The sequence below is a fragment of the Chiroxiphia lanceolata genome, chromosome 29 (assembly GCF_009829145.1).
Source record: "Chiroxiphia lanceolata isolate bChiLan1 chromosome 29, bChiLan1.pri, whole genome shotgun sequence".
Lineage (NCBI taxonomy): Eukaryota > Metazoa > Chordata > Aves > Passeriformes > Pipridae > Chiroxiphia > Chiroxiphia lanceolata.
This window is the reverse complement of record NC_045665.1, coordinates 34,410-62,286: the sequence shown is the minus strand read 5'-3', so window position 1 is coordinate 62,286 and position 27,877 is coordinate 34,410. Positions and strand designations below refer to the sequence as shown.

The window sequence follows — 27,877 nt, the reverse complement described above, 5'->3', positions numbered from 1 at the left end:
CCCCTCGCGGCCGCCGTACCCGCTCCGGGGCCCGGTGCCGGTTTTGGTTCGGCCCCACGTGGCCCCGGGGGTGTGGTCCCGGTGGAGGGGAGGGCTCCCGATACCGGGGAGGCACCGGGCAGTGCTCTCCGTGCGGGGCGCGGGCGGCAGCGCGTAGGGCGCGGCGGCCGCGAGGCCTCATGGCAGTGCCCGCATCCAAGATGGCGGCGCCCAGGCCGCGCCAGGAGCCAGGATGGCGGACGCAGCTTCACACCCGCCTCCTCCCTCAAAAGACCCCCCCCCCCCCCAAAAAAAATCGTCCCGGAGGCAGCGGGGAAAATACCGCAGCAGCTTTTATTTACAGGCCCCGGGGGCGGGGGGCTCCTATTGCACAGTGCGGGGGTGGGGCTGCCCCAAACCCCCCCCAAATGGCCACCAAACCCCCCCCAGCGGGGTCCAGAGGGGATCGGGGGATTGAGGAAGGGGGGGGGGACACTCCCAGAGCCCCCCCAACTATCCAGTCACACATTTGGGGAGGGGGGAACACGACCCCCAAACTCCCCGGAGGTGAAGGGGTGGGGTGGGACAGAAATGGGAGAGGGGGGGACACAGACCCTCAGAGCCCCCTCGGGCCGTCCGACACCCCTCCCCCTCAAACCCCGGGGGCGCTGGGGGGGGTGAATAAATAAATTAAAATATATTAACACTGATATATAAAACCCGTGTAAGATGGGGGGGGCCCTTCCTTCCTCCCCCCCTGCTGCTTTGAAGGTCCCCGGGGGGGGTCCCTGTTCCATTCCCCAAGGCGGCCGTTTCTTAACACTTCGGGGGGGTCCCTTCAACCCCCCTGGATCACTCGGGGGGGCCTGGGGGGGGGTCTGTTCCCTCTAGGGGGTTCAATTTGAGGGTCCCGGGGGTATCTCCCTCTCCTCGGGCGGGTTCTGTTGGGGGGTCCCAGGGGTCCCTTCTCCCCCCTCCCCCCCCAAATCCCAGGGGTCCCTGTTCCCCCCTCAGCACTCGAGGGGGTCCTTTGGGGGTCCCGGGGGTGTGACACCCCCCCCCCCAGCACTCAGGGAGGACTCTGTTCCCCCTGGAGTGGTCTGTCAGGGGTCCCGGGGGTCTGACCCCCCTCAGCACTCAGGGGGGACCCGTCAGGGGTCCCGGGAGTCTCTCCCCAACCCCAGCACTCAGAGGGAGCCCTGGAAGGCTCCGTTCCCCCCGGAGGGGGATCCATCGGGGGTAGCGGAGGTGTAACCCCCCCCTCAGCACTCGGGAGGGGGCCCGAAGCTCCTCCTGCAGTCGCAGGCCTTGGCGCTGGGGGGCTGCACCCGGCGCCGCCGCAGCTCGTCCCGCCCCAGGGACCCCCCGAGCCGGGACAGCGCCGAGCGGTACCGCCGGTCAAATGAGCCTGGGGGCACGGGGGGGTCAGGGCCACACAGGGACCCCTGAGCCCCCCCGAGCCCCTTGTGTCCCCCAACATCACCCCTGAGGCCCCCCAACGCCCACCCGAGTGCCCCTAATGCTGCCCCCAAGTCCCCCATGGCCCTCCGGAGTTCCCCTCTGGACCCCTGTGTACCCCCCAATGCTGCCCTCAGACCCCCTGTGTCCTCCCCTGGCCACTCCTGAGCCCCCTGTGTCACTCATGTCCCCCTCCCCAAGCCCCTCGAGCCCCCCATTGCTGGTCCCAAGCCCCCTGTGTCTCTCCTGAGCTCCCCAAGTCCCCCTTGTCCTGCCCCTCTGTCCCCCCCAGCCACCCTTGAGCCCCCTGTGTCTCCCTCCCTGAGCCCCCTGAGCCCCTCAAGCCCCCTGTGTGTCCCTTTCATGTCCCCTACCCAGACCACCCATAATCCTCGCAAGCCCCCCCAGTCCCGCTGTCCCCCCACCCCTCACCAATATCCGTGTGCTCCCGGCCCAGCGCCGCCAGTGTCAGGAACAGCAGCTCCCGGTAGATGCTCCTGGGGGGGGCAGAAAAGGCCATGAAGGGGGGGTGGGGGGTCCAGGGGGGTTCCAGGGCATCTCTGAGTACCTGTGCAGGATCTGGGGGGCTCCGGGGGCTGCGAGGGTCTCGAGGAAGAGCCCGATGGCCTTGTGCACCTCGTTGAGCCCCACGTGGGTCAGCAGGGCCTCCAGGAAGGACAGTGAGAATGGGGGGGCTGGGGGGCCCCAGGGGCGCAGCCGGGGGGGCACGTTACCTGGGGGACCCCAGAGTGTGACCCCAGAGCAGCCCCAATGTCCCCAGACCCCGAAAATGGGGGACACAGGGACCCTCAGGGGCTCAGCCAGGGTCCCCAAAGTGTGCTCAGTGTGACCCTGGTGTGACCCCAGTGTCCCCAGAGTGACCCCAGAGTGTCCCCAGTGTCCCCAACCCACCAGGAATGTTACCTGGGGGACCCCAAAGTGTGCTCAGTGTGACCCCAGAGTGTCCCCAGTGTCCTCACACCCCCCAGAAGGGGTGGCCCTGGGACCACCAGGGGCACAGTGATGAGGGGACGTTACCTGGGGAGACCCCAAACTGTGTCCCCAGTGTCCCCAGACCCCAGTGATGTGCCCCTGTAGGTGTGTCCCCAAGGTGTTCCCGACCCCCCTCTTTGCCCCCCACCAATGCCCTCCTCCCTCCACCCTCTGGGGGACCCCAAACATCCCCCATGCCCCCCATTCCTGAGCCCCCCCTGTCTCCTGGAGCCCCCCAGTGCCTCCCACCCCCTTCTGTCCCCCCCTCACTGTGGAGCCTCCAGAGCACGTAGAGGGGGGGGCAGCTCTCAGGGTCAGGGGTCAGGACGTCCCACAGGAGCCGCACTCGGACCCGAGGGGGCTCGGGGGACTGGGCCTGGGGGGAGGAGGGGGAGAGTGGAACTGGGGCCCCCCAAACCCCTCAGAGCCACCCCCAAAACCCCTCAGAGCCCCCCCAAACCACTCAGAGCCACCCCCAACCCCTCAGAGCCACCCCAAAAGCCACTCACAGCCACACCAAACTCCTCAGAGACCCCCCAAAAACCCTCAGAGACCCCCCAAACTCCTCATAGCCCCCCCAAATCCCTCAGAGACCCCTCAAACCCCTCAGAGCCACCCCAAAAATCACTCATAGTCCCTCCAAAAACCCCTCTCATCCCCCCCAAAGCCCACAACTCCCCCCAAACGCCTTCACATTCCCCCTCAAAACCCACAACCCCCCAAGCCCCCTCACATCCCCCCCAAACCCTTCATATCCCTCCCAAACCCCTCAGATTGCCCCTTGCATCCCCCCTAAACTCCCTCACCCGCCCCCCAGCCCCCCTGGCAGCCCCCCCTGGCCCACCTGGGGGTGCCGGCGGGCGTGGTGGGAGCCCAGCAGCAGCAGGGGCAGGTTGCTGGGCAGTGCCAGGCGCTGGAAGTACCACACCAGGTTCCAGTATATGATGGGGTGACTGTCCACCAGCTCAGGTTGCGCCAGCAGCTCCCCACCCTCGTTCTCCACCAGGCTCTCCAGCTCCTTCCGCAGCACCAGTGGGCTCAGGTAGGCAAAGGCCACCCTCTCGGAGCGACCTGGGAGCTGGGCAAGGCAGGGGGGCAGAGATGAGACCCCCAGGGACCCCAAAAACTGGCATAGGGGACCCCTCGCCCAGCCCTGGGCCTGGGGATGGGGGGGGACAGAGGTGGGACCCCCCAGGAACCCCAGGAACTGTGATGGGGGATCCCCTACACCCCCAAATCCCAGAGTCCCCCTTCCCCCTGAAGCGACCCCCCCAGCACCCTTAAATCAGAACCACAACCCCCCCATCCCCAGCCCCTGCAGGGACGCCCCCAACATCCTCAAATCCCAGGGTCCCCCTTTCCCCTGCAGGCCCCCCAGCACCCCCCTGGGGATCTCTGCCCCCCATCATCCCCCAGGGGTCTCTCCTCGCCAGTAACCCCCCAGGGGTCTCCCCCCCCGTCACCCCTCAGGGAGTCTCTCCCCCCACATTACCCCCAGGGGGTCTCCCCCTGTCACCCCTCAGGGGGTCTCTCCCCCCACATTACCCCCCAGGGGTCTCCACCCCCCCCCCCCATACCGGGGTCTCGGCACAGCCGTTGCACAATTGGGGGTCGGGGGCAGGGTCGGGGTCGGGCCCGTCCAGGGCGAGGCAGCGCCGGCGGTCACTGAGAACTGGCCCCTGCACGGGCGGGGGCACCGGTGGGGGCCCGGGGGGGCTGCAGGAGAGAGGGGGTGTCATAGGAATAGGGGGGCATCGGGGGGGCTGCAGGAGAGAGGAGGAGGGAGGCTCAGGAATGGGGGGGGCCCTGGGGGATGTTTGGGGTTCCCTGGAGGATGGAAGGAGGGGGGAATGGTGGGGGGCAAAGAGGGGGGTCAGGGACACCCTGGGGACACCGTGGGGACATTGGGAGGCTGTGGGACATTGGGGTGCCCCCAGAGGATGGGGGGACACTGGTGGGCAGGAGGGAGGGAACTGGGGACACTGGGGGGAGCTGTGGGACATTGGGGTGCCCCCAGAGCACAAGAGCACGGCGAGGGGGGACACAGCAGGCTGGGCCCAGCAGGGACGATGTGGGGGGTTCCAGAGGGGGGTCAAGGGGGTTCTCGGGGGTTCCCACCTGGGGGGCCGCCGGAGGTCGCGGATCTCGATGCTCAGGAAGGGCACGAAGGAGCGGGAACAGAACGGGCAGCTTGTGTTGAGGTTGGAGTCGTCGGAGGTCCAGCCGGCCATAAGCTCCTCGTCGAACACCAGCGTGGCACAGCCCGGGCAGCGTGAGCAGCTCGACAGCAGCACCTGCCCGGGGGGGGGGTCTGTTACCCTGGGATCCCCAAACCTGGGCTATGACCCCCCAAACCCCTCCCAAACCCGAGCTCTTGACGCCTCCAAATCTGAGCTCCTCGTCAAACACCAGTGTGGCACAGCCCAGGCAGCTTGACAGCAGCACCTGGGGGGGGGATTGTTATCCTGGGACCCCCAAACCTGGGCTATGACCCCCCCCAAACCTGGGCTATGACCACCCCCCAAACCTGAGCTCTGGTCCCCCAAACCCTCAGCTCTGACCCCTCAAATCTAAGCTCTGCCCCTCCAAATCCCTCCCAGATGCCTCAGCTCAGGCCCCCCTAAACCCTCCCAAATCCCTTTGTTCTGACCTCCCCAAACCCCTCAGCTCTGACCCCCAAATCTCTGAGCTCTGACTGCCCAAAGCCCCCTGGTCTGTCCTTCAAACCCCTCCTAAAGCCTTTACTCTGCTCCCCTCCCAGATCTGAGCTCTGACTCCCCGAACTCCCATGGCCCCCACCCCTCACCTCCAGGGCAGGAGGCTCCATCCCTGCTGTCCCATCTGGGGGGGGGCTCGGTGGATTTGGGGGCCCCGGTGCTGCCCCCCGAGGCGTCCGACAGGTCCAGTTCACTGGACACAGAGCTCTGGGGGGGACGACACACAGTCAGGGGGTCCCGGGGGGGACAGAGGGACAGACAGAGGGACAGCCAGCCAGCCAGCCCCTCCCCACAGGCGGTACCTCGGACGCCGTGGACTCGGGGCGCTCCCGGGGGCGCAGCCGGGGGGGCTCCGCAGGACTGCGCCGGGGGGGCGTGTCCCGGTGGTCCCGGTGGTCCCGCGGCTCCGATCCCCGGCGCTCCCGGGGCGGCTCTGCGGGGCGGGGGGGGCCCCGTTTGCCGGGGGACAGCAACTGCTGCAGCTTGGCTGCCAGCCCCCGCCGCGGGGTGCCGCCCCCGCCACCGGGACCCCCGGAGCCCCCCCCGGGCCCCCCCTCGTCCCTCCGGGGGTCGCTCTCGTCCGTGTGGAAGCTGATGTCGGAAAGGCTCCCGTCGGCAGAGCCGGGGGGGCCCCGCGGCAGGGGGGGCCCTGAGGGCGGGGTGGGGACTGCGGGGATCAGAGGGGGCTCCCCGGGCCCCCCCCGGGCCTCCCCCTCGTTGCGGGGGAAGCTGAGGCTGCCGCTCTTCACCAGCCGGGGGGCCGGGGGGGGGTCCCGCAGGCTGCGCCCCGCCCAGGTGGTCTGACGCTGCAGGGGGGGGTGCGGAGGGGGAGGGGCTCGGTCACCTGGGGGGGACACAAAGGGGGCATCAGGGGGGTGACAGGGCCCTCCATCACCCCAACAACCCCTCCCACCGGAGGGGGCTCAGTCACTTCGGGGGGGACAAATGGGGGGGACAAAGGGGGTGTCAGGGCTCCCTGTCACCTCAACAACCCCTCCTACTCAGGGGGGCTCAGACCCTGTCCGGAGGTGACAAGGGGGGTGGCAGTGGGGTGACAGGGCCCCCCAAGCCTCCCCTCGACCCCCCCTACTCAAGGGGGCTCAGCCCCTGCCAGGAGAGGACAAGGGGGTATCACTGAGGTGACAGTGGCACCCCCATTCCCTGCCTACTCAGGGGGTCTTGGCCCTTGTCAGGAGGTGACAAGGGGGTGTCAGTGAGTTGACATGCCCCCCACACACCCCCTGCGTTCCCTCCTTACCCGGGGGGTCCCCGTTGCTGCTCCGCCGCTCCCGCTGCCGCAGGGGCTGCCGAAACTGGGCCGCCCCCAGCACCACGTTCCGGAGCTTGGCCCAGCGCAGCCGCCCTCCCTGCGTCCCCGCCGGCCACTTGCTCTCCAGCACTGCCTGGGGGGGTGGTCAGTGGGGTCAGCCGGGGCTGGGGGGACCCCCGGATACCCCTCCCCCGGGGGTGTCCCCCCGCAGGGTCACCTTGTTGTAGTAGCCGTAGGTGACGGTGTTGGGGACGATGCCGGCACGTTTCATCTCGAGCAGGACGCGCACTGACAGCACGGGCTCCCCGTACTGCCCACACAGCTGCATCAGGATGCGGTAACACACCTGGGGGAGAGGAAAACGGGTCAGCACGGGACCCCCCCGGGCAGGGAGGGACCCCCCAACCCCACCCACGGGACACTAGAGGGTGGGAAAGACCCCCCTGGATCGAGTCCAGCCTGTGCCCCATCCCCACCTTGGCCCCCAGCCCAGAGCACTCAGTGCCCCGGCCAGTCCTTCCTTGGACACCTCCAGGGGTGGGGACTTCCCCACCTCCCTGAGCAGCCCCTTCCAAGGCCTCACCACCCTATCCAGCAAGAAATTCCTCCTCATGGCCAACCTGACCCTCCCCTGGCACAGCTTGAGGCTGTTTTTCTTCTTCCTGTCCCTTGTTCCCTGGGAGCAGAGCCCGACCCCTTCCCGGCTCCCCCCTCCTGTCAGGGAGTTGCAGAGAGCCAGAAGGTCCCCCCTGAGCCTCCTTTTCTCCAGGATGAGCCCCCTCAACTCCCTTAGGAGTTCTCCAGACCCTTCTCCTGGTGCTCCAGCCCCTTCCCCAGCTCCTGACCCTCCCCCTGGCACAGCTCCTGGTGCAGACCTCCGGCTCCTGTCCCTGCTTACACGGAGCAGAGATGGGAGCTGCCCCTCGGGAGGAGCTGCAGCCCCCTGAGGTCACCCCCCAGTCTCCTCTTCTCCAGCTGAACAAGCCTCAGTTGCTCCTTGTGTGGCCTCTCCAGACCATTCCCCATCCTCGTGTCCCTCCTTTGGACACCCGTCCCCACCTTGTCCCCCAGCCCAGAGCATTGAGTGCCACATCCAGTCCTTCCCTGGACAGCCCCAGGGTTGGGCACTCCCCCACCTCCCCGGGGCAGCCCCTTCCCAACAATCCCAGTGCAGATTTGGCCCTGGCAGGACCCACCTCGTCGGGCAGCACCACCTTGTGCTGCTCCATCTGGCGCAGGACGTCGTAGGCGAGCTGGAGGGCACCGAGCTTGGCGGGGGCAGCGCGCACGTGGGTGGGCAGGTACAGGAACCAGAGACCATAGCAGTGGCCCAGCAGGCACCGCGCCCACAGCTCCGGCACCGCCGATGACTTCTGAGCCACCCGCTGCGCCACCTTCATCTCCTGGGCATGGGGACACAGCGTCAGGGCGGCTGGGGGTCAGGAATTACAGGGGGGGCACCTGGAGAGGGGGCGCGGATTGTGGGGACACCTGTCCAGGTGTGATGGATCACGGGGACACCTGTCCCAGGGGGACACCTGTCCAGGTGTTGTCCCAGGTGGGGACCTGCCCAGGAGTGACAGCCCACAGGGGCACCTGTCCAGGTGTCACAGCTCAAGAGAACAGGGGACAAGAGTCAGAGGGGCACCTGGAGAGGGGGTACGGCTCACAGTGACAGGGACAAGGGTCAGGGGACTCTGGGACATCCAGGGGGGCACCTGGGCAGGTGTCAGAGTTCATGGGGGCACCTGGATATGGATCACAGCTCATGGGGACAGGGACAGGACTCAGGGGAGGTGGGACATCCAGGGGGGCACCTGGGCAACGATCACAGCTCACAGGGACACCTGTCCATGGTGGGCACCTGTCCAGGTGTCAGAGTTCATGGGGGCACCTGGACAGGTGTCACAGCTCAAGGGGACACCTGTCTAGCTGTCATCACAGGTGAACACCTGCCCAGGTGTCCCATCTCACACAGACATACCTGTCCAGGTGTCCCGTCTCACACACCCCTCTGCCCATGTGTGCCACCCACCTGTTTGGTCCTGCGAGGGGCGGGGCTGCTCGGGGCGCTGCTCCGGGCCTGGCACAGCTGAGCCACCAGTGGGTCCCGGGGGGGCTCCAGCAGCTCCGGGCACAGGGTGGGGAACCCGTCGTACCTGTCGGGGCACAGGTGAGGAGCGTTTGGGGGCTGGCAGGTGGGCAGGGGTCTGGGCGGGAGGGTCTCACCTGTACCGTGCTGGGGGCTCGGTCCCATCTGGCCCCGCCGGCTGCTCTGGGGGGGTGATGAACACCGTGTGCTCCCCGCCCCGGGGGTCATCCAGCTCCATCAGGGGGGTGTCCTCCGGCTTCTCCAGGTCTGCCTGCACCTGCGGGGGCACAGGGGTCACTGGGGACATGGGAGGGGGAGTGAGACACACCTTGTCCTGCACCTGGCGGGGCACAGGGGTCACTGGGGACATGGGGGGGGCAGTGGGACACACGTTGTTGACGCAGTTGTCAAAGAACTCGAGGCAGGGGTGGTGGGACACAGAGGGGACACAGAGGGGACAGAGGGGACAAAGGGGACACACCTTGTCGACGCAGGTGTCAAAGAACTCGAGACAGGGCTCACGGTCACTGGCAAAGGAACAGTCCTCGATAAATTGGGTGAAGAGCTGTGTCTTCAGCAGCTGCCCATAGAACCGCTGGTACTGCCGGTCCCGGGAGCGCAGGAACCCTGCAGGCACACAGCACCGGAGGTGTGGATGGGTGGGATGGAGTGGGATGGGATGGGACGGGACGGGATGTGATGGGATGGGAGATGATGAGACAAGATGGAAGTGGACGGGATGGGATGGGATGAGAGGGGATGGGGTGGGATGCAATGTGATGGGATGGGAGGGGATGAGACAAGGTGGAAGTGGATGGGATGGGACAGGATTGGATGGGGACAGGATGGTCACCACACGACCCCTCTCCCACCCCAGCCCAGCCCAGCCCGTGCCCACACTGACCCTGGAGGGCGAAGAGGCTGCCGGCGTCGCGCTCGGCTGGCGCGGGTGCGGGGGCGATGGGGCGCAGGAAGGAGCGGTACCCGCGCAGGGCACAGGCCATGAAGCGCAGGAACGCCGCCCTCGCCTCCAGCTCCAGCTGTGCCCGCCGTGCCCCCACACCCTCCGCCGCACTCAGCACCAGCTCTGGGGGCGCCTCGTCCGGGGCGCTCAGCACTGCGGAGACAAGGGGGACAGGGTCAGCACTGGGGACACCCACAGGGACCAGAACCGGGCTGGGGGACATGGGTTGGCTGGCTCCCGTTGGCCATAGCACTGCTGGGAATCTCAGGGTTTGGGTGGTACCAGTTGGCCATGGCATGGTCAGAAACCTCTAGGTTTGGGTAGTTCCAGTTGGCCATGGAATGGTTGGGAACCTCCTGGTTTGGATGGTCCCAGTTGGCCATGGTGCAGTTGGGACCTTCTGGGTAAGGATTTAGGGACAAACATCACCGGGGGGGGTCTCCTACGGACCACCCAGCCAGGACGACACCAATGAATCATTCTTTGAGGAACTAAGATATCTCCAAACCAATTGCCCTCGTTCTTATGGGAGGACCCCAGCCCTAACCCTAACCCCCCAGACCCCCTCAGGACCCCCCAGGCTCCCCACTCACGCTCGTCTAGCTGCTGGGCCAGGCTGTGCAGGGTGGCCAGCAGCACCTTGCAGGGCCGGCGGGGCAGCGCACGGGGCGGCAGCAGCTTCCGCTCCTCGCTCCTGGGGGGCACAGGGCAGGGAGGGCAGGGCAGGCACTGCCCCCAGACCCCCGCCCGGGCACTGCCCACCCGCCCCCCGGCCCGGGATCAGCACAGGACACTCACTGGAAGATGGTGTTGGTGTCCAGGTCAACGAAGATGACGTCACGGGGGGGCTCGTAGAGGTCGAAGTAGCTGGAGTGGATGCCTACAATGAAGGGCACGGGGGCACACAGCACGTCAGCCAGCGCCAGCGGGCACAGCGGGATGTAGGGGCACTGCCAGCGCAGGGGGAAGATCATCTGGGGACAGGATGAGGGTGGTCAGTGCCGCGGGGCCCCTGGCATGCGCACGGGGGGGCCCCAGAGCTGTGGGATGAGGATCCCCAGCACCACTGGGGTCTCCAGAGCTGTGGGACCAGGATCCCAGTGCTGTGGAACCAGAATCCAGTGCTGTGGGACCCCAGTGCTTCGAGACCAGGATCCTCAGAGCTGTAGGACCAGGATCCCCAGTGCCATGGGACCGGGATCCCCAGCAACACTGGGGTCTCCAGTGCTGTGGGACCAGAATCCCAGTGCTGTGGGTCCCCAGTGCTTCGGGACCAGGGTCTCCAGTGCCATGGGATTGGGATCACCAGGGCTGTGGGTCCCCAGGCCCACAGGATGAGGACCCCCAGCCCCACAGGACTGGGGGTCCCCAGACACACAGAACGGGGGATTCCCAGCACTGTAGCCCCCTAGCCCCCCAGCCCCCCAGTATGCAGCCCCCAGCCCCAGGGGGTGTCCCCCGTGGTCACTCACCGCCACCAGGGCCTCTCCCACGCTGGTCAGCACGTCGGGGCGCAGCGAGTGGATGAGCAGCTTCTGCTCGGTGAGCACGGCCACCAGCAGGGCCACGGCATTGTCGGGGCCCAGGTTCTGTAGCAGCGTCAGGAAACTGGCCCCACTGAGGGGGGATGTCACCAGGCTGCCCCATGGCCCCCCCACACCCGTGTATGCCCCTCCAGGACCCCAAAACCACCCCTACCTGAGCGGCAGCGGGGATGACACGGGCCGGCACAGCAGGAGGCTGTCATAGGGGGACATCTGTGGGGACAGTGTGACACGGTGGGCTGGGGTGGGGGCACAGGGACGGGGGGGGTTGGGGAGCACTAGGATGTGTTGGGGGGCACTGGGGCCACACAGCCCCCCCCGAGGTGGCTCACCTGGACCAGGATCCGCGGGCGCTGCGGGGACGGGAAGGGCACGTTGTGCATGAAGTGGGAGATGTGCCTGTGGGCAGAGACCCTGACAGGTCACCCTAGCCCCAAACTCACCCCAAAACCCACCCAAAACTCACCCCCAAACCCACCCCAAATTCACCCCAAATTCATCCCCAAATTCCCCCACAACTCCCCCAACCCCACTTTAACCCCACACCCCTTCCAGCACAAACCCACCTCAAATCCACCCCTAACCCTGCCCTAAACCCACCCCCAACTCCACCCCAAACGTCCTCGAGCCTCCCCCAGGCCCCGCTCACGTCTCCAGGGGCAGCACGTGAGGGCCGGAGATGGAGTAGCGGTAGATGAACATGAGGAACTTGCGGAAGACGTCGAAGAAGGGCCAGTGGGACAGGACGCAGATGCTCTTGCGGGTGTGCAGGGACCGGCCCGGCACCGGCCGCTTGTCCACCACACTGAGCAGCCCCAGGCGCAGCGCCTGCCCCTCCGACAGCCGCTCCCGCGGGAACGCCTCGTGGAACTGGATGGCAGCGCCGTACACCTGCGGGAGGGGGGCACGGGGAGAGGGTGTCGGCGAGGAGCGGGGCACGAGGACACCTGGCACGCAGAGATGGGGACACACAGCCCAGGGCACTGGGGACACTGGGCCATGGCGACCTGTGGCACTGGAGACCCCATCCCATAGCACTGGGGCCACGCAGAGCTGGGGACCCCCATCCCATGGCACTGGGGACACCGGGCACTGGGGATCTGTGGCACTGGGGACGCCCATCCCATGGCACTGGGAACTCACAGCCCTGGGGACCCCCATCCCAGAGCTCTGAGTACCCCCAGCCCTCATCTCTGCCCACCTCCCAAATCTCCCACCCCCTGAGCCCCTCGTGCCTTGTCCCCCGAGGCGCCGGTGAGGACGAAGGTGGAGAAGACGGGCAGGGGGTACTTGGTGCCCGCGGGCCAGCTCTCGATGGTGGCCCCCATGGGCAGGCAGAACACAGGCACCGACTCGGGCAGCGGGAACTGCTCGCTGTCCTGCTCGGGGTACCGGCCCAACAGCCCTGGGGGACACGGACAGCAGGATGAGACCCCCGGGTCACCTCCCCATCCACTCAGGGTACTGGCCCAGGAGCCCTGAGGGACACGGGGACACAGGGATGAGACCCCTGGGTCAACCCCCTGCTCAGGGTACCAGCCCAGGAGCCCTGGGGGACACAGGGACACGGGGACACATAGACACCAGGATGAGTCCCCCAGGTCATCTCCCGCACCCCAACGAGGAGGGGGTGCCCAGAGACCCCCAAACCCACCCCCCTAAAACCTCCCCACAGTAAGAGACCCAATTGCCTCCCTGTCCCAGTAAGGGACCTCACTGAGACCCCAGTAAAGGACCACATTGCCCCCCAGTAAGGGACCCACTCCCCTCCCAGGAAGGGACTCCGCTGCCCCCCCAACAAGGCACTCTATTTCCCCCCAATAAGGGACCCCATTGTCACTCACCCCAATTAGAGACTCCAGTAAGGTACCCCGTCTCCAATAAGGGACCCCACTACCCCCCTCCTCCCCACTAAGAGACCCCAGCCTCAAGGGCCTGACAGGAGGAGTTGGGGGGTCTTCAGCACTTGAACTACCTTCTTTTACTTCCCAAAACCCCTGAGAAGGCCTGGGGCCTCCACCCTCCTGAAATCCATCACGTGTCAGCTGGGGGGGGGGAGTTAATTACCATAAAATATACTTTTAAGAAAAAAAATAATAATAAATGACTCCAAGGTCCCTTTGGGGGGGGTCCAGGCCCCCCGGCCTGAGCTCCCCACCTGCCTCGTAGACCAGCGTGTTGCCCTTGGCCACGGCGATCTTGTAGCACAGGAACAGGGCGGGACCCCACTGCAAGGAGGGACCAGGATTGGGACCGGGATTGGGATCAGGGGGGTCAGTGTATGATCAGGGGGATTGCCAGGCACCCCCCCAGACACACCATGCTGGTGTTAAGGTTCCTGTCGACACGGCAGAAGGTGTGGGGGGTGGTCTCCCCTTTGCTGGGCATGATGAGGCAGATGTCAGTGACGCCCAGGCTGTGGTGCCCGGGGGGCTCGGCCGCGCGCCGGAACGTCAGGAACGTGCGCTGGTGGCCCGGGGAGCCCGAGGCCAGGTTGGCAGGGCGGCTGTAGGGGGTCGTGTCCAGGATCTGGTAGCCCGGCTTTGGCCGGTCCTTGCCCTCGTAGTGCACCCTGTGGGGGACAGGGGTGAGGGGGACCCTGGGGGGCTGCTGTGACCCCTCCTCAGGATCCTGGAATCCCACAGTCACACAACCCCAGAATCACCAAGGCTGGAAAAGACCTCCACGATCATCAAGTCCAGCCTGTGCCCCATCCCCACCTTGGCCCCCAGCCCAGAGCACTCAGTACCACAGCCAGTCCTTCCTTGGGCACCTCCAGGGGTGGGGACTCCCCCACCTCCCTGGGCAGCCCCTTCCAAGGCCTCACCACCCTTTCCAGCAAGAAATTCCTCCTCATGGCCAACCTGACCCTCCTCTGGCACAGCTTGAGGCCATTTCCCCTCCTCCTGTCCCTTGTTCCCTGGGAGAAGATCCTCGGGATCCCCCCTCCTGTCAGGGAGTTGCAGAGAGCCAGAAGGTCCCCCCTGAGTCTTCTCTTCTCCAGGATGAGCTCCCCCAGCTCCCTCAGGAGTTCTCCAGACCCTCCTCCTGGTGCTCCAGCCCCTCAAAGCAAATTGAGGGGCCCAGACCTGGACACAGCACTCGAGGTGTGACCCAGGACAGAGGGACAATCTCTGTCCTGCTCCTGTGGCTGATCCAACCCACGTGTCACTGACCTCCTTGCCCACTTGGGCATACCTGGGTCACATCCGGCCGCTCTCACCAGCACCTCCAGCCTCTTTCCCAGCTTTCCAACCTCTCTCCCACCCCGTCGTGCCCCCCGTGCAGCACTTGGGACGTCCCCAAACTCACCCCAGCTCGATGAGGGGGGGCTTGTCCCTGCCGCGCTTGTAGCACAGGAACATCTGGGGGTTGTTGAGCAGCCCCGCATTGAGGTCCACGGGGTGGCCCGACGTGGTGGTCTCGATGCAGGTGAAGCCCTGGGGCACCTCCTCGCCCTGGGAGCGGATGATCACGGCCACATCCGTGATGGGCTCCGCAGGCCGCGCCGGCCGTGCCGGCTCCTCCTCCAGCGCCCGCGACGCCTCGGCCAGCCCGGCCACTACGAAGTAATCCACCAGCTGGGGGGGCTTCTCGTCCGCCATGTCACACCATCTGGGGGGGGAAACACCCTGGGAATGCCACCGGAGCCACTGGACCCCCCTTTCCCAGCTCCTCCCCCCACGGTGCCCCGTGGAGCCGCCAGCACGGGAAGGGAGGAGGTTTCCGGTCACGCCGTGGGGCACCAGGACCCCCCCCGGGACCAGTAGGGCCCCCCCTGGCACTGGAAGGCTCCCCTGGGTGGTGTTCAGAGGTGGGACCCCCATCCCCTGCTGTGGCACCCCCGGGTTGCGGGCTCACCCTTGGTTTGGGGTCCCTCTCCTGCATCTGTCCCCCGTGCCCACCCCCAGGTCCCCAGAGCCTCCTCATCCCCCCAGTCCCCCCTCCTCACCCGTTCCCAGCACCCCCAGCTTGCCAGGACGGGGGGTCCTTGGAGCCTCCGGGGAGGGGGAGGAAGGCAGGAAAGGGGAAGGAAACAGGCGCTGGGGCCGTGAATGCCCACGTCACCCTCCAGGCCCCCCCAAACATCCGGGGGGCCAAAACAACCCCGACCCCTCCATGGAGAGCCTCCCAAAACACCTGGGGGGCCAAAACAACCCTGACCTCTCCAGGAAGAGCCCCCCAAAACACCTGGAGGGCAAAACAGCCCCGACCCCTCCATGGAGAGCCCCCCAATACCCCAAACACCCGGAGGGGGCAAAACAACCCCGACCCCAACATCGAGACCCCAGGCAGGGACGGGGGGGGGGGCACCGTGACCCCAGGGGAGCCCCCCCGGGAGGGGAAGGCACAGCCCCATTAACCGGGGGGGTCACAACCCCTGGGAACGGGGACATCCCCTCGGCTGAGTGGGGGTCGCAGCCCCCTTGGCCGGGGGGTCGCAACGCCCCGGGGACAGTGACACCCCCTTAACCGGGGGGAGGAGGGGGCGATGTCACAACCCCCTGAGGACGGTGACACCCCTTGGCTGGGGGCGGGTCACACCCCCCTGGTGACGGTGACACCCGCTTGGCTGAGGGGGTCACATCCCGTGCACGGCCTGGCAGGGTTCCCCATCCTCATGTCCCCCCCAGTGACTCCCCAGAAGGGTTCTCTGTGCCCGTGTCCCCCCTGTGTCCCCCCCCAATGTCGCCCCCACCCCGCACCCCCCCCCCCCCGGGCCCCACAGGCCCTGCCCCGGGCCCTGCAGCGCTTGCCGCCCCCTGGTGCCCCCCGGCCCGGCTTCCCTGTGTGCCCTCCGTTCTCTGCGGTCCCCCCGAGCCCCGCGGACCCCCTAAGACTCCCGGTTCCCGCCCGGTACCTGCGGCCGGGCCGGGCCGGGCCGTCCCTGGTTCCGCTGGGCCGCGACCGCCACAGAGTGTGGCTCCGCAGCGACCCCTGGCGGCCCGGAGGACCCGCCGCATACGCCGGGGGACATCGACCCCCCACCCCTCGAGACCCCCAGGTACCCGGGACTCCCCCCCAGATCCCACAGAAACTGCCAGGACCCCTTCGAGCACCCCCAAGAATTCACAGGCCCCTCTAAGCCTCCCCAGGAATTGTGGGGACCCCATTGTCCCCCCCAAATAAGAGACCCCATTTCACCTCCTCCCCAATAAGGGACCCCCTTATCAGTCTCCCAGTAAGACCCTACTGCCGCCCCAATAAGGGACCCCATTTCTCCCTCCCTTCCTCAATAAAAGATCCCCTTCCCCCCCAGTAAGAAATCCCAATCCCAAAGGCCTGGCAGGGCCAAAGCGGGAGGGTCTGGAGCAGCTGAACCCCCCCCCTCTCACGCTCCCCCTCCCAAATCAGGCACGCATGGGTGGGGGCGGTTAATTGACATAGAATATATATTTTAAAAAATAATAATTATAAATCACTCTGGCTCCCTCGGGGGGGGGCCCAGGGCCCCCCACCTGTGGACGGGCCCTCCCCCCGTGCTACCCCGGGGAGGGGCAATTTGGGGAGGGTGGGGGGACAAAGTTACAAGTGCTTTCTACACATCCCCAGCAGTTGGGTAATTTGGGGGGGGACTGGGGGTACATATTGGGGGGGGAGTGGAATTTTGCCTTAAAGATGATGATTAGCCAGAAAAATGATAAAATAAAGGCAGAAACTGCCCCCTCTTGCCCCCCCACCAGGGGTCTCTACCTATGGGGTTTATGTACAGCCACCCCCGGGGGGGCCGGGCCCCCCCCCCGCCAAGGTCTGGGGGTTTGGGATCACCTGGATTGCTCCCGCCCCCCAACATTCCCAGGGTTTTCCCAGGAGAACAGTGACCAGTGGGGGCAGGGGGTGGGAACTGGAGGGGGGAGCGCAGGGCTGGGACTCCCCTGGGGTTGATTTTGGGGGGCCAGGGGTGCCTGGATTGTTTCCCGTTGTCTCCCCCTCCCTAGTTTTCCCAGTTCCGAGCTGGCCCTGGGGCTTTCCCACGGGAACAGGGATCGACAGGACCTGGAGGTGGGAACTGGGGTGGGCGGTTGCAGTGCTGGACCCCCCTGGGCTTGATCTGGGGGGGGCCATAGGGCTGGAGAGCGCCTGGATTGCACCCCTCTCCCCCTTCCCCGGGTGTTCCCAGAGAGCAGCACCCGCCGGGACCGGGAATTGAGGGGTGGTCATGGTGCTGCAGCCCCCCGTGCTCTCTGGGGGTGGTTGGACCCCTCCATGGCTGCACTTTGGGGGCACCTGGATCACTCCCTTTTCCCTGTTTTCCTGGGTTTTTCCCAGGGGATGGGAATTGAGGGGGGATCTCATTGCTGGAGCCCCCCCCGTGCTCGCTGCAGACCCCTCGATGGCCACGTTTTGGGGGCACCCGGCGCCCCCCACGCTCCCTTTTCCAGTCTCAGCGGGAGCGCAGTGGGCGGCGGGGCCGGGGGGTGGCCCCGGGGGCGGCGCCGGGGGTCGCAGGGGGGTCCCTGCGGCGGGGGGGGCCTGCCGGGCTCACTGCAGGCGGTCTGAGCGGAAGGAGTCCTCGACGGCGGGGTCGGTGAGCAGCGCGCAGGGGTCGCTCAGCATGCTCAGCCCGTCCAGGGTGAGGGGCTCGATGCGCAGCTCCTCCTCCAGCCCCCCCAGTCCCCCCAGCGCCCCCCCCTCCACCTCGAAGCCCGGAACCCCCGCCAGCGCCGTCGCGATCTCCTTCGACAGCCCCGGAGGGGAGTCGCCTGCGGGGTGGGGTGGGGGGGACGACAGGGGTGTCAGTGTGGCCCCAGGAGGGATGGGGGGGCCCACAGAGACTCCGTGATACCCCCAGAGAGCCCAGGGCACATACCCCCTCCCAGGACACCCCCAGAGACTCCAGGGCACACACACGCCCCGTGACACCCCATGGACCCCCTGTGACACCTCACGGACCCCCAATCCACCCATCCACCTCTGATACCCCACTGCCCCCCCATCCCACCCCTCCATGACAACACTCAGAGCCCCCATCCCATCCAGCCCCCCATGATGCCCCCCAGCCCCCCCTTGACGCCCCCCAGCCCCCTCACCTGTGAAGATGATGTTGGGGATGGGCCCGTGCCGGCTGCAGTTGCTCAGGTTCGGGCGGTTCAGGGCAGGGGGGTCGTAGCCCCCCTCGCTCAGGGGGTAACTCAGGGCCCCCAGGTCGTCGGGGAACCCTCCGCTGTTCCCGGGTGGGCTCTCCCCCATCCCGAACTGCTCCAGCTGCGGAGAGAGGAGGGTTAGGGGTGGCCTCCGTGGAGTGTCCCCTGTCCCCATGTCCCCCCCCCCCGTGACCCCCATAGTAAGCCCCCCCAGAATGTCCCCTGTCCCCATGTCCCCCCCAGTGACCCTCCAGAGTGTTCCCTGTCCCCATGTCCCCCCCAGTGACCCCCCTGGAGGGGTCCCCCATCCCCATGTTCCCCTCAATGACTCTGAGGGTCCCCATCGCCATGTCCCCCCCAGTGACCCCCCAAGGGTCCCCATTCCCATATTCCCCTTGGTGACCCCATGGAGTGTCCCGATGTTCTCTCCATGCCCCCCCCCGTGGGTCAGAGCTGTATTAGGGGTTCCCCCCTTTACCCCACTCCGTGCCCCCCCCACTCACGCTGCCCAGGCCGAAGTCTCCGGGGGGCTGCGCCAGGGGCTGGCCCAGGGAGGGCCCTGGGGGGGGGTAGGGTGGGCCGTAGGGGCGCGGGGGGGGTGCGGGTGGCCGCGGGGGGGGCTGGGACCCCAGCAGCACCCCGGGCTGGCCGTAGGGGTACGGTGGGAGCCGCTGCTCCGGCAGCTTCGTGGTGTCCAGGGGCACCCCCTGCAGAGAGAGGGGGGGGTCAGTGGGACACCCCCACTTTGGGGGGCTCCACTGGCCCCCCCCAGGGCTGCCGGCACTGAGACTCCCGAGCTCACCCCTGGCTTTGGGGGGGGCCCGGGGGGGTCCCCGTGGCAGGGGGGTGGCTGGGAGGGACATGGAGTGTCCCCCCAATGTGGGCAGGGCTGGGGGGGTCTGAGGGGGGGGGAATGGGGGCGAGAGGGGCCCTGGGGGTGAGTGAGATGAGGATGGAAACAAGGTGAGAGGAGTGAGCGGGAGGAGGAAGAGAAGAAAGACAAGAAGAGGGGGACGAGGAAGAGGACAAGAAGGATGAGAGGAAGATAAGGAGGAGGAAGAAGAGCAGGACAAGGACGATGGGAGGAGGACCGGGGAAAAGGAGGACACAGAAAAGGGTAACAAGGAGGAGGAGGAAGAGGATGAGGAGGAAGAAGACAAGGAGGATGAAAAGGAGAAAGATAAGGGAGGAGGAGGACAGGGAAGAGGATGGGAAACAGGAGGATGAGGAAGAGTACGATGAGGGCAATGAGGAAGGGGACAAGGAAGAGGAGGATAAGGGGACTGAGGAAGAGTGGGCTGAGGAAGAAGAGGAGGAGGAAGAGGAAGAAGACAAGGAGGACTAAGAAGAGAAAAACAAGGAAGGAGGAGGACAGGGATGAGGAAGATGAGGTGGGGGACAAAGAAGAGGAGAATGAAGGGAATGAGGAAGAGGGAGAGGAGGAGAGGGATGAGAAGGAGACCGAGGAGGAGGAGGAAGAGGGGGGTGAGGAGGAGGAGGATGAAGAGGATGAGGAGAAGGCGCGGCGATGGAGCCATGCATACCTGGGTGATGGAGGACAATGTGGGTGACATTGTTGGTGAGAACTGTTTGGGGTGCTGCCGTCTGGAGTCACCAGCCACGGGCAGGGACAGGGGGCTGAGCGGGACCCGGCGCCGGGGAGACGTGGTCCCAAAGGAGCCCCCCAGCCCCGAGGGCAGGCTGGGGTTGCTGGGCGAGGATTGGAGGGGCTGGCTCCGGGGGGACGTGGGCAGGGACGGGTTGGACAGCGAGGAGGACAGGGACGAGGGCAGGGACTGGTTGGACAGCGAGGAGGGGATGGAGGAGCTGCTGTGGGAGGACTGGAGAGAGGGGTTGCTGAGGGAGGCCTGGAGGGAGGGGCCGCGCAGGGAGGCCTGCAGGTTGGGGTTGCTCAGGGAGGACTGCAGGGACGGGTTACTCAGGGAGCTCTGTAGAGGTGAGGGGAGTCCTGTGGGCACAAAAACAGAGAGCACGTTACCCCCCAGCATGGCCCCGTGCCCGGGGAGGGGCCTGAGGGGCTCCCTGGCGGGAGGGAAGGGCCTGGGGGGCTCCCCAGGTGGAGGGAGGGGGATGGAGCCACCAAAACCATGGAGATGGACACAGCGATGGACACACTCACCTGGGGAGTCGTAGCCCAGCCCCCCTGTGCCCCCCCACTCACCTGGGGGGTCTCTGAGCTCCCATGTGCCCCCCCACTCACCTGGGGGGTCGTAGCCCAGCCCCCCCGTGCCGGTGCCGCTGATGCCCAGGTGGGTCATGGTGGTGGCCAGGTTGGAGGTGCTGCTGCCCCCACTCAGGGGGGGGAACGGGGCCTCCTCGGGGTCCAGGGGGGTGGGCAGGGGGGACGGGAAGTGCAGCGTGGTCAGGTCGGGCAGGGACCCCCCCGTGTTGAGGGCCGAGGGCATGAGGGGCACGTTGGCAGGTTGGTCCGGGGACGGGAACACACTGGGGGGGCGCAAGGTGGAGAGAGAGACGGGGGGGGGAACAGCGATGACACCCTGGCACCCCCTCCCCAGGGTCCCCCTCCACAGCGTCCCTCTCCCCACTCCAGCCCCTCCCCAGTGTCCCCCTCACCATTCCAGCCCCTCCCCAGTGCCCCCCTCCCCACTCCAGCCCCTCCCCAGTGCCCCCTCCCCACTCCAGCCCCTCCCCAGTGCCCCCTCTCCACTCCAGCCCCTCCCTAGTGCCCCCTCCCCGTTCCAGCTCCCCAGCACTCACTGGATGCCCGGGACCTCACAGGATCGGGGCCGTGCCGAGGAGGATGAGAGCTGTGGGATCAGAGCGCAGGGATCAGCCCAGGCAGGGCCTTGGGGACACAGGGGGGCACCCGGGGGGGACATCCCCATGCCCCCCCCCCCACCTTCTTGGTGTCCCAGGGCTTCAGCGAGTGCTTGTTGTCATCAAAGTTCTCTTCGATGGGAGGCACTTGGAAAAGAAACACTGGGAAGGGGGAGGGGGGTCAGTGGTGGTGGTGGGGGACATCACAGCCCCCCCGGCCCAGGGGGGACACAGCTGTGACCTGGGCTCACCTTTGCTGTCCGAGTCCCCGTCCAGGAAACCTGTGGGAGAGCGGGTGGGTCAGGGGGGCAGAGAGGTGGGGAGGGGAGGCTGTGTGACCCCTCCCCAGGGGGTTGGAGGGGGCAGGGGGTCTCACCCGTGCGTCGACCAGGTGGGGGGGCAGGCTGGGAGGGGCCCAGGTAGGAGTCCTGGGGAGGGGGGTTCATCACACTCGTGTGCAGGGCCGAGTCGGAATTTGTCCTAAAAACGGGGATCACAGCATGGATCTGGGACCCCCACCCCATTTACACCCCCCACCCCCATTTACAGCCCCCCCACCAGTCCTGTCTCCCCCTCCCCACTGGAGTCCAGCCCCATCTCCCTCCTGGAGCCCTCACCCCCAGGCACAGGGGACAACAGGACCTCCCTGGGACCACCCTGTGCCCCCCCCCGGGGCTGGGGGCATCCGTTGTGTTCCCAATTAGTTGTCCCAAGGCAAGGAAGGGCAGGGAAGGGCTGGGAAGAGGCTGCAGTGACAAGAGACAAGGGGGACATTGTTCGGCCGCGGCACAGGAAACCTCCCCAAACCACCCCCCCACAACCATGGGACAGGGACCCCTCCCCTCATGGGGGACCCTGTAGGGGTCCTGGGGCCGAACCCAGGGGTCCCCAGGGCCACCTTCTCCCCCTCGGGGGTCCCAAGCCTTTGCCCACCCCGGGGGTCCTGTCTGGGAAAGAGGGAGAGGAAAAAAACAGAATCAAACCTGTTGAGAGCTGAGGGCAGCCGGAATAAATGTCCTTTTTCCATCGGGAAGTTGCTCCAGGGCATAGTCCTTTTTTTGGAAGGGAGAAACAGGGATTAGAGGGGCCAAGGAAGCAGGACACCCCTTGGGGATCCACGACCCCATTCCCCGCCCTGGGAATGCCCCAGTGAGGGCTGGGAGCTGCAGAAAGATAGAATGGGACTGGGCTGTCCCCTGTGGTGTCCCTTCTGGGTGGGACAGGGACACACCACTCCTGGGACTCCAGGGACGGATCTCGAGCTTGTATTTGTCCCCCATCCCTGTCCCCACCTGCTTCCTCTTGGCAGGATCCCTATTCCCATCTGAAACTCCTCCTTGAGCCCCCCAGTTTGTGGGACAATCCCAGGATCCAAGAGGCAGGAGCCCTCACCCCACTTGCAGCACTGCAGCACTTCCCCCTGCCCCCTTCCCACATCCCAGCCCTGTGGATCCTCCTGGGAATGCCGGGGCCTCTCCTGCTTCCAAAGCCTCAGGATGGGCCCCGGGCTGCAGGGAATGGCAGGAATTACCTCCTCCAGCTGGGCTCAGGCGGAGGCGACAAGTAGGTGGGTCCGTAGGGGGAGCTGTCGATGTGGGGGCGCGTTAAGGGCCACACTGAGAGCAGGGGGGGCTCCCAAATCCCACGGGACAGGGAAGGGGACCGGGATAAAGGAGCAGGAGCAGGGAATGGGACTGGGATGAAGAGCAGCAAATGGCCAGGATAAAGGAGCAGGGAATGGGACTGGAATGAAGGATAAGGAGCAGGGAATGCCTGGGCTGAAAGAGCGGGAATAGGGAATGACCAGGATGAAGGAGCAGGTGCAGGGAATGGCCAGGCTGAAGGATCAGGAGCAGGGAATGCCCAGGAGCAGGGAATGGCCAGGCTGAAGGATCAGGAGCAGGGAATGCCCGGGAGCAGGGAATGGCCAGGCTGAAGGATCAGGAGCAGGGAATGCCCGGGAGCAGGGAATGGCCAGGCTGAAGGATCAGGAGCAAGGAATGGCCAGGTCGAAGGAGCGGGAGCAGGGAATGACCAGACTGAAGGATTGGGAGTAGGAAATGCCCGGGAGCAGGGAATGGCCGGGCTGAAGGATCAGAAGCAGGGGATGCCCGGGAGCAGGGAATGCCCACACTGAAGGATATCTGGCGGACGTAGCGGCGCAGGGGGGACACCATCCGGCGGGGGTCCCGCTGCACCCGCTCCACCAGCCCATGGTGCCGCGTGCTCCGCGTGGAGTCCAGAGGGGACGGGCCCTGCAGGGACAGGGCCAGTGAGACCCCCGGGAATGGGGACAGTGAGACCCCCGGGAATGGGGACAGTGAGACCCCCGGGAATGGGGACAGTGAGACCCCAGGGAATGGGGACAGTGAGACCCCAGGGAATGGGGACAGTGAGACCCCAGGGAACGGGGACAGGGAGAGCCCCAGGAACAGGGACAGGGAGACACCTGGGAACAGGACAGGAAGACACCCAGGAATGGGGCTCGGAGAGGAGGGGACAGGTGAGAGACCTGAGAACGGGACAGGGAGAGGGGGGAACAAGTGAGACACCCAGGAACAGGGACGGGGAGATACTCGGGAACAGGGACAAGGAGACACCCAGGAATGGGGCTCGGGAGAGGGGGGGACAGGTGAGACAACGGGGAATGGAGGTCAGGAGAAGGGACAGATGACCCCACTGGGAAGGGGGCTCAGGACCAGTCTCGCCTCAGCACCAGAGATGGGAGTGAGCTCAGGGAGCATCCCCTCATCCCCCCCTCCCCTCTGCAGCTCCAGCCCCCCTTCCCGGGGCTGCAGCCCCCCCAGAGCCCCCGGCTCACCTGGAAGTCGGGCAGGCCGGAGCCGATCTGGTTGACGTTGGGCAGGGAGCCGCTGTAGAACGGGCCCCGCCCGTGGGCCAGGCGCAGCTTCTGGGCCTGTAGCTGGGGGGGCACGGGGACAGGGGAGACAGGGGGACAGGGGGGGGATGAGGGGACATGGGGGACACAGAGGGACATGGAGGACACGTGAAGGGGTGGGAGGACATAGGGGGATGGGGAAGCACGGGGGGACGGGGGGACATGGAGGGATGGGGGAATGGAGGGGACAGGGGGACATGAGGGGACATGGGGGAGACATAGGAGAGATGTGAGGGGACATGGGGGACGGGGGAGACATGGAAGGGACATAGGGGACACGTGGGAAGGATGTGGAGGACATAGGGGGGATGGGGGGTTGTGGGAAGGACATGGGAGGGATGGGAGGGACATGAGGGACACAGAGGGACATAGGGGACACATGGGGACACATGGGAGGGATGAGGGGACATGAGAGGGACGTGGGGGACATGGGGGGACAAAGGGAACACAAGGGAGGGACACACAGGGGCATGTCAGAGGGGGCTGCGCAGGGGGCCGGGGGGGTCAGAGCCCCCCAAATACCCCCTCAGATCCCCCCCGGACACCCCAGGCCCCCCCTTCCCCCACGGCATCACCCCCTGAGGTGACAGTGACCCCAAGGGGGGGGAGGGGTTGGATCCGATCCCTTCCTGCTCCAGAGACCCCCTTCCTGCATCCATGGGAGCTCCAGAGTGGGAAGGAGGAGGGTCAGGAGCCCACAAGGGATGGAGGAGGGTCTGCTCATCCCACATCCCACATTACCAGAGTGGGGGGTGAGCCCCCCGGGTGGGATCCGGGCTCTGCGGATCCCGAGGGATTTTCCAGCAGGATTTTCCAGCAGGCACCTCGTCCATGTCAAGGCCAGCCTGGAGATCCCATCCCGGAGCTCAAGGCCAGGGAAGGAGTCACGGCACAGCCAGAGATAAACGGGATCCCAGGAAAACCCCGGGCAGGGGCCTCATCTTGAGACAGGGAATGGGGAAGGAGAGATTCCCTGATCCCAAAGCACAAGGAAAGGGGGTTTCCCTGTTCCCAATCCACAGGGAAGGAGAGTTTCCCCCATCTCAATCCATAGAAATTGCCTTCCCTTTGGAGCTGGGCAGATCCAAGCCCTGGACAAATCCAAGGGAAAGAGAAGCTGAAGCCCAAAAAAACCAGCTGGGAATCAGGAAACGCCAAATTCCTGAGCTTAAAACCACAGGGATCCAGATCCAGGCGGGAAAAAACAAGGAAAACCACCCAAAAAAGCAGAATCTTTAGGCAGCAGCTGGAGGGATTAGTGTCTGGGGCTTAAGGGATCGGGATAGGGATCCTGCTCCGAGCCAGGATCCCACAGAGAGCCTAGAATCTGGGAATAGCTCAAGAATAGCTGGGAACAACTCCAGGAATCCCAGAGCAAAGCCTGGGGGGCTGTGGAGCCACTCCTGGGGCTGCAGGGAACAGATCCCGGAGGAATCAGCCCGGGCAGGGATCATTCCTCTGGGAAGGAATTCCCTGAGGAATTGTCCGAGGAAGGGATTAAGGGCTGAATTCCCGGAGGAGTCATTCCAGGAGGGATCAGGACAGTCCCGCTGCACATTAACCAGTTGTTTGCTCTGCAAACACGGCCAAAGCCATTCCCAAAATCCTTGCGGATGGAAGTGCAGGGGAGGCTCCAGCCTATTCCTACACTCTCCTGGAATGGTCCAGCCTATTCCCAAACTCTCCTAGGATGCACAAGAGACTCCAGCCCATTCCCAAACTCTCCTGGGATGACACAAAACTCCAGCTCATTCTCAAATTCTCTTGGGATGCTCCAGCCCATTCCCAAACTCTCCAGAGATGCACAGAGGAGGCCCTCATTCCCAAAATCCCTGCAGATGGAAGCACAGCAGAGGCTCCAGCCCATTCCCAAACTCTCCTGGGACGTCCCCATCACCCCAGCAGCGACATCCCAGATCTCAGATCCCCTCAGAGCCAGGGCTCTCCCACCCCAAAATTCCCAGTTTTTAAAGCTCTGCTGGCTTTTCCCTGGGTTTTCTTTTCCCTGTCCCCTGGAAGAGCCTGTCTGTGTCTCCCCGGATCCTGCACTCCACCCTCTCACTCATCCATCTGAAGGCTCTGCCGGGAACGACCAAAACGCACCAAATCCCGGGATAACAGACACACAATTCCCAACCAGCTCCTCCTGAGGCTTCCCCTGCCTGGGAAACCACCTCCTGGAGCATTCCTAGCCTTCCCAATCTCCCAAGGTCCCTCCCAGCAGCCCACGGAGACAACATTCCACCTTCCTGGAGCTGCTGGGTGGGAGTTATCCCAGATCCTGTCCCAAATCCCACCCCAGCCCCCATCCCAGCTCTGATCCCAGATCCCATCCCATATCCCAACACTGCAATTCCCAGATTCCAACCAGGCTCAATCTCAGCATCTCCTAGGATGCAGCATCCACAGGATTCCACAGGATCCAGGGAAGATCTCGAGGGTCTCCAGGGACAGGGACAGACCCTGGAGCCCTCTGGAGGGGACAGCAGGTCCCGGATCTGTGGGATCAGGGATCCTTTTCCCACCCCAATTCCAGGACCTGGGATCCCCCCTGGACCCCTCTAACTCTCCCAAAAACCTTCTCATCTCCCCTGGACTCCTCTAACCCTCCCAAGAACCTTCCCATCCCCCTCCCAGACCCCTCTAACCCCCCCCCTCAATCTCTTCACAGCTCCCCTGGTCCCCTTCAACTTCCCCCTCTCCAAACCCTCACAGCTCCTTCGGGCCCCTTTAGCCCCCTCCCTAACCCCTTCAGAGCCCCCCTGGTCCCTTCTAACCTCTCAACCTTCCCATCCCTCCCCGACCCCTCAACCTCCCCCAAATTCTCCCCCCTCACTGCCAACAGCCCCCTCGGCCCCTCACGACCCCTCAGTCCCGGACTCCTCTGGCTCCACTAACCCCTCACCGTCAGCCTCCCCGGCTCATCACGACCCTCCCCGTCCCCTCACGACCCCTCAGTACCCCCGATCATCCCCTCAGGGCCCTCCCGCCCCGCGGCGCATCCGGTAGGGCGGCCCGTCGCTCACCCGTGTGGAGCAGATCTCCATCATAACCTCCTCGAAGGCCGCGGTCTCCTCCGCCTGCCTCTGCTTCTGCAGCGCGATCTTCTCGCTGAACTTGCGCGGGTTCGAGGCCCCCGCGCCAGCCGAGGGCCCCGCGCCGGGCCCGGGCCCGGCCCCCGCGCCCGCCGCCGCCATCTTCCCCGCTCCGCCGCTCCGCCGCAGACGCAGCGCGGAGTGCGCCGGGACTTGAAGTTCGGCGGATAGAGCCCGCAACGGGAAAGAAGAGAGTCAAGACTACAACTCCCAGAAACAAGGAAAGAGCGCCGCGAGGGGCGACGGGGAATGAAGGCGCCGGGGTGCAGTGTGTAGGGTGGAGAGGGAAGAGGGGACTGCGAGTCCCAGAGTGCACCACGAAGGTAAAGGAAGTGGGGCGGGGAAAGAAGAGGGGTCAGGAGAACGGGCGGGGTCTGGAGGGGCTCTGGAAAGGGGGGGGAAAAGAGAACTGGGGGGAAAAAGGGAATTAGAAAGGCACAGAGATGGGGACCGAGGGAACGGGGGAAAAGGGAAGGGTGTGGGAATAAGGGAATAGGGAGAAAAAGGTAATAGGAAGAAACGGCAATGGCACTAGTTCGCTCGCAAGAGTGCTGTGCTGAAATTGGCTGTCCGATTGCCAGAATTGAATATGGATGAAGATTCCTCCCAGACCAAAGGTGCCCGCGCAGAAAGCTCTTGCCGTGCACGTACTGCCGAGAGTGGCGCACCAACTGCACTCAGACATGATTACATATTCAAGTGAGTTCACATGCAATTAAAATCTCAGTACCCCCCCAGTCAGCACCACACTTCACCTCAGATGTACATAACACCATAAACCACCTTAAAAAATAAAACTAATTATCAAAACAACAGAATAAATGGATACATGAAAATGGAGGTAAGCTGTTAGACAATGGGTGGGGTCAACTAAAAACAGGTCAGTTAATATTACCAGAAAAATTAGTGCAGCAATTTGTAAAAGCAGAACATGATAAAACTCACTGGGGTTTGGGCTCACTCTATCAGCATTTAAGGACCA

At 65.4% G+C, this 27,877-nt stretch overlaps 2 protein-coding genes across 4 annotated transcripts; both read right to left on the bottom strand.

The window, feature by feature from the left end:
• Positions 1-314: 314 nt before the first annotated feature.
• On the bottom strand, positions 315-14,839 carry DENND4B (DENN domain containing 4B). The gene is given in 27 exon segments (XM_032712887.1): positions 315-1,387; positions 1,870-1,934; positions 2,006-2,171; positions 2,701-2,806; positions 3,275-3,508; positions 4,008-4,146; positions 4,549-4,630; positions 4,632-4,724; positions 5,237-5,354; positions 5,450-5,991; positions 6,406-6,550; positions 6,635-6,763; positions 7,614-7,820; positions 8,453-8,576; positions 8,647-8,786; positions 8,991-9,136; positions 9,414-9,626; positions 10,067-10,167; positions 10,272-10,447; positions 10,946-11,090; positions 11,172-11,230; positions 11,350-11,416; positions 11,667-11,908; positions 12,253-12,422; positions 13,176-13,245; positions 13,337-13,589; positions 14,330-14,839. Coding segments are annotated over 27 exon segments (4,371 nt in total). The 5' UTR covers positions 14,623-14,839; the 3' UTR covers positions 315-1,241.
• A 1,552-nt stretch (positions 14,840-16,391) lies between these two features.
• CRTC2 (CREB regulated transcription coactivator 2) lies at positions 16,392-26,997 on the bottom strand. 3 transcript variants are annotated; one of them, XM_032712884.1, is made up of 14 exons: positions 26,827-26,997; positions 23,723-23,824; positions 23,046-23,156; positions 22,433-22,494; positions 21,885-21,953; positions 21,278-21,381; positions 21,153-21,182; positions 20,984-21,063; positions 20,842-20,891; positions 20,324-20,568; positions 19,647-20,071; positions 18,606-18,809; positions 18,049-18,223; positions 17,426-17,721 (listed from the first exon to the last, which is right to left on the bottom strand). In XM_032712884.1, exons 1-14 carry the CDS (start codon positions 26,995-26,997, stop codon positions 17,501-17,503), a joined length of 2,049 nt encoding a protein of 682 aa, XP_032568775.1. In that variant the 3' UTR covers positions 17,426-17,500. The 3 variants fall into 3 exon arrangements, with proteins under 3 accessions (XP_032568776.1, XP_032568775.1, XP_032568774.1); XM_032712885.1 differs by lacking the exon at positions 19,647-20,071 and having other exon boundaries at positions 16,392-17,721; XM_032712883.1 differs by having other exon boundaries at positions 19,647-20,568.
• Between the last annotated feature and the right edge of the window lie 880 nt (positions 26,998-27,877).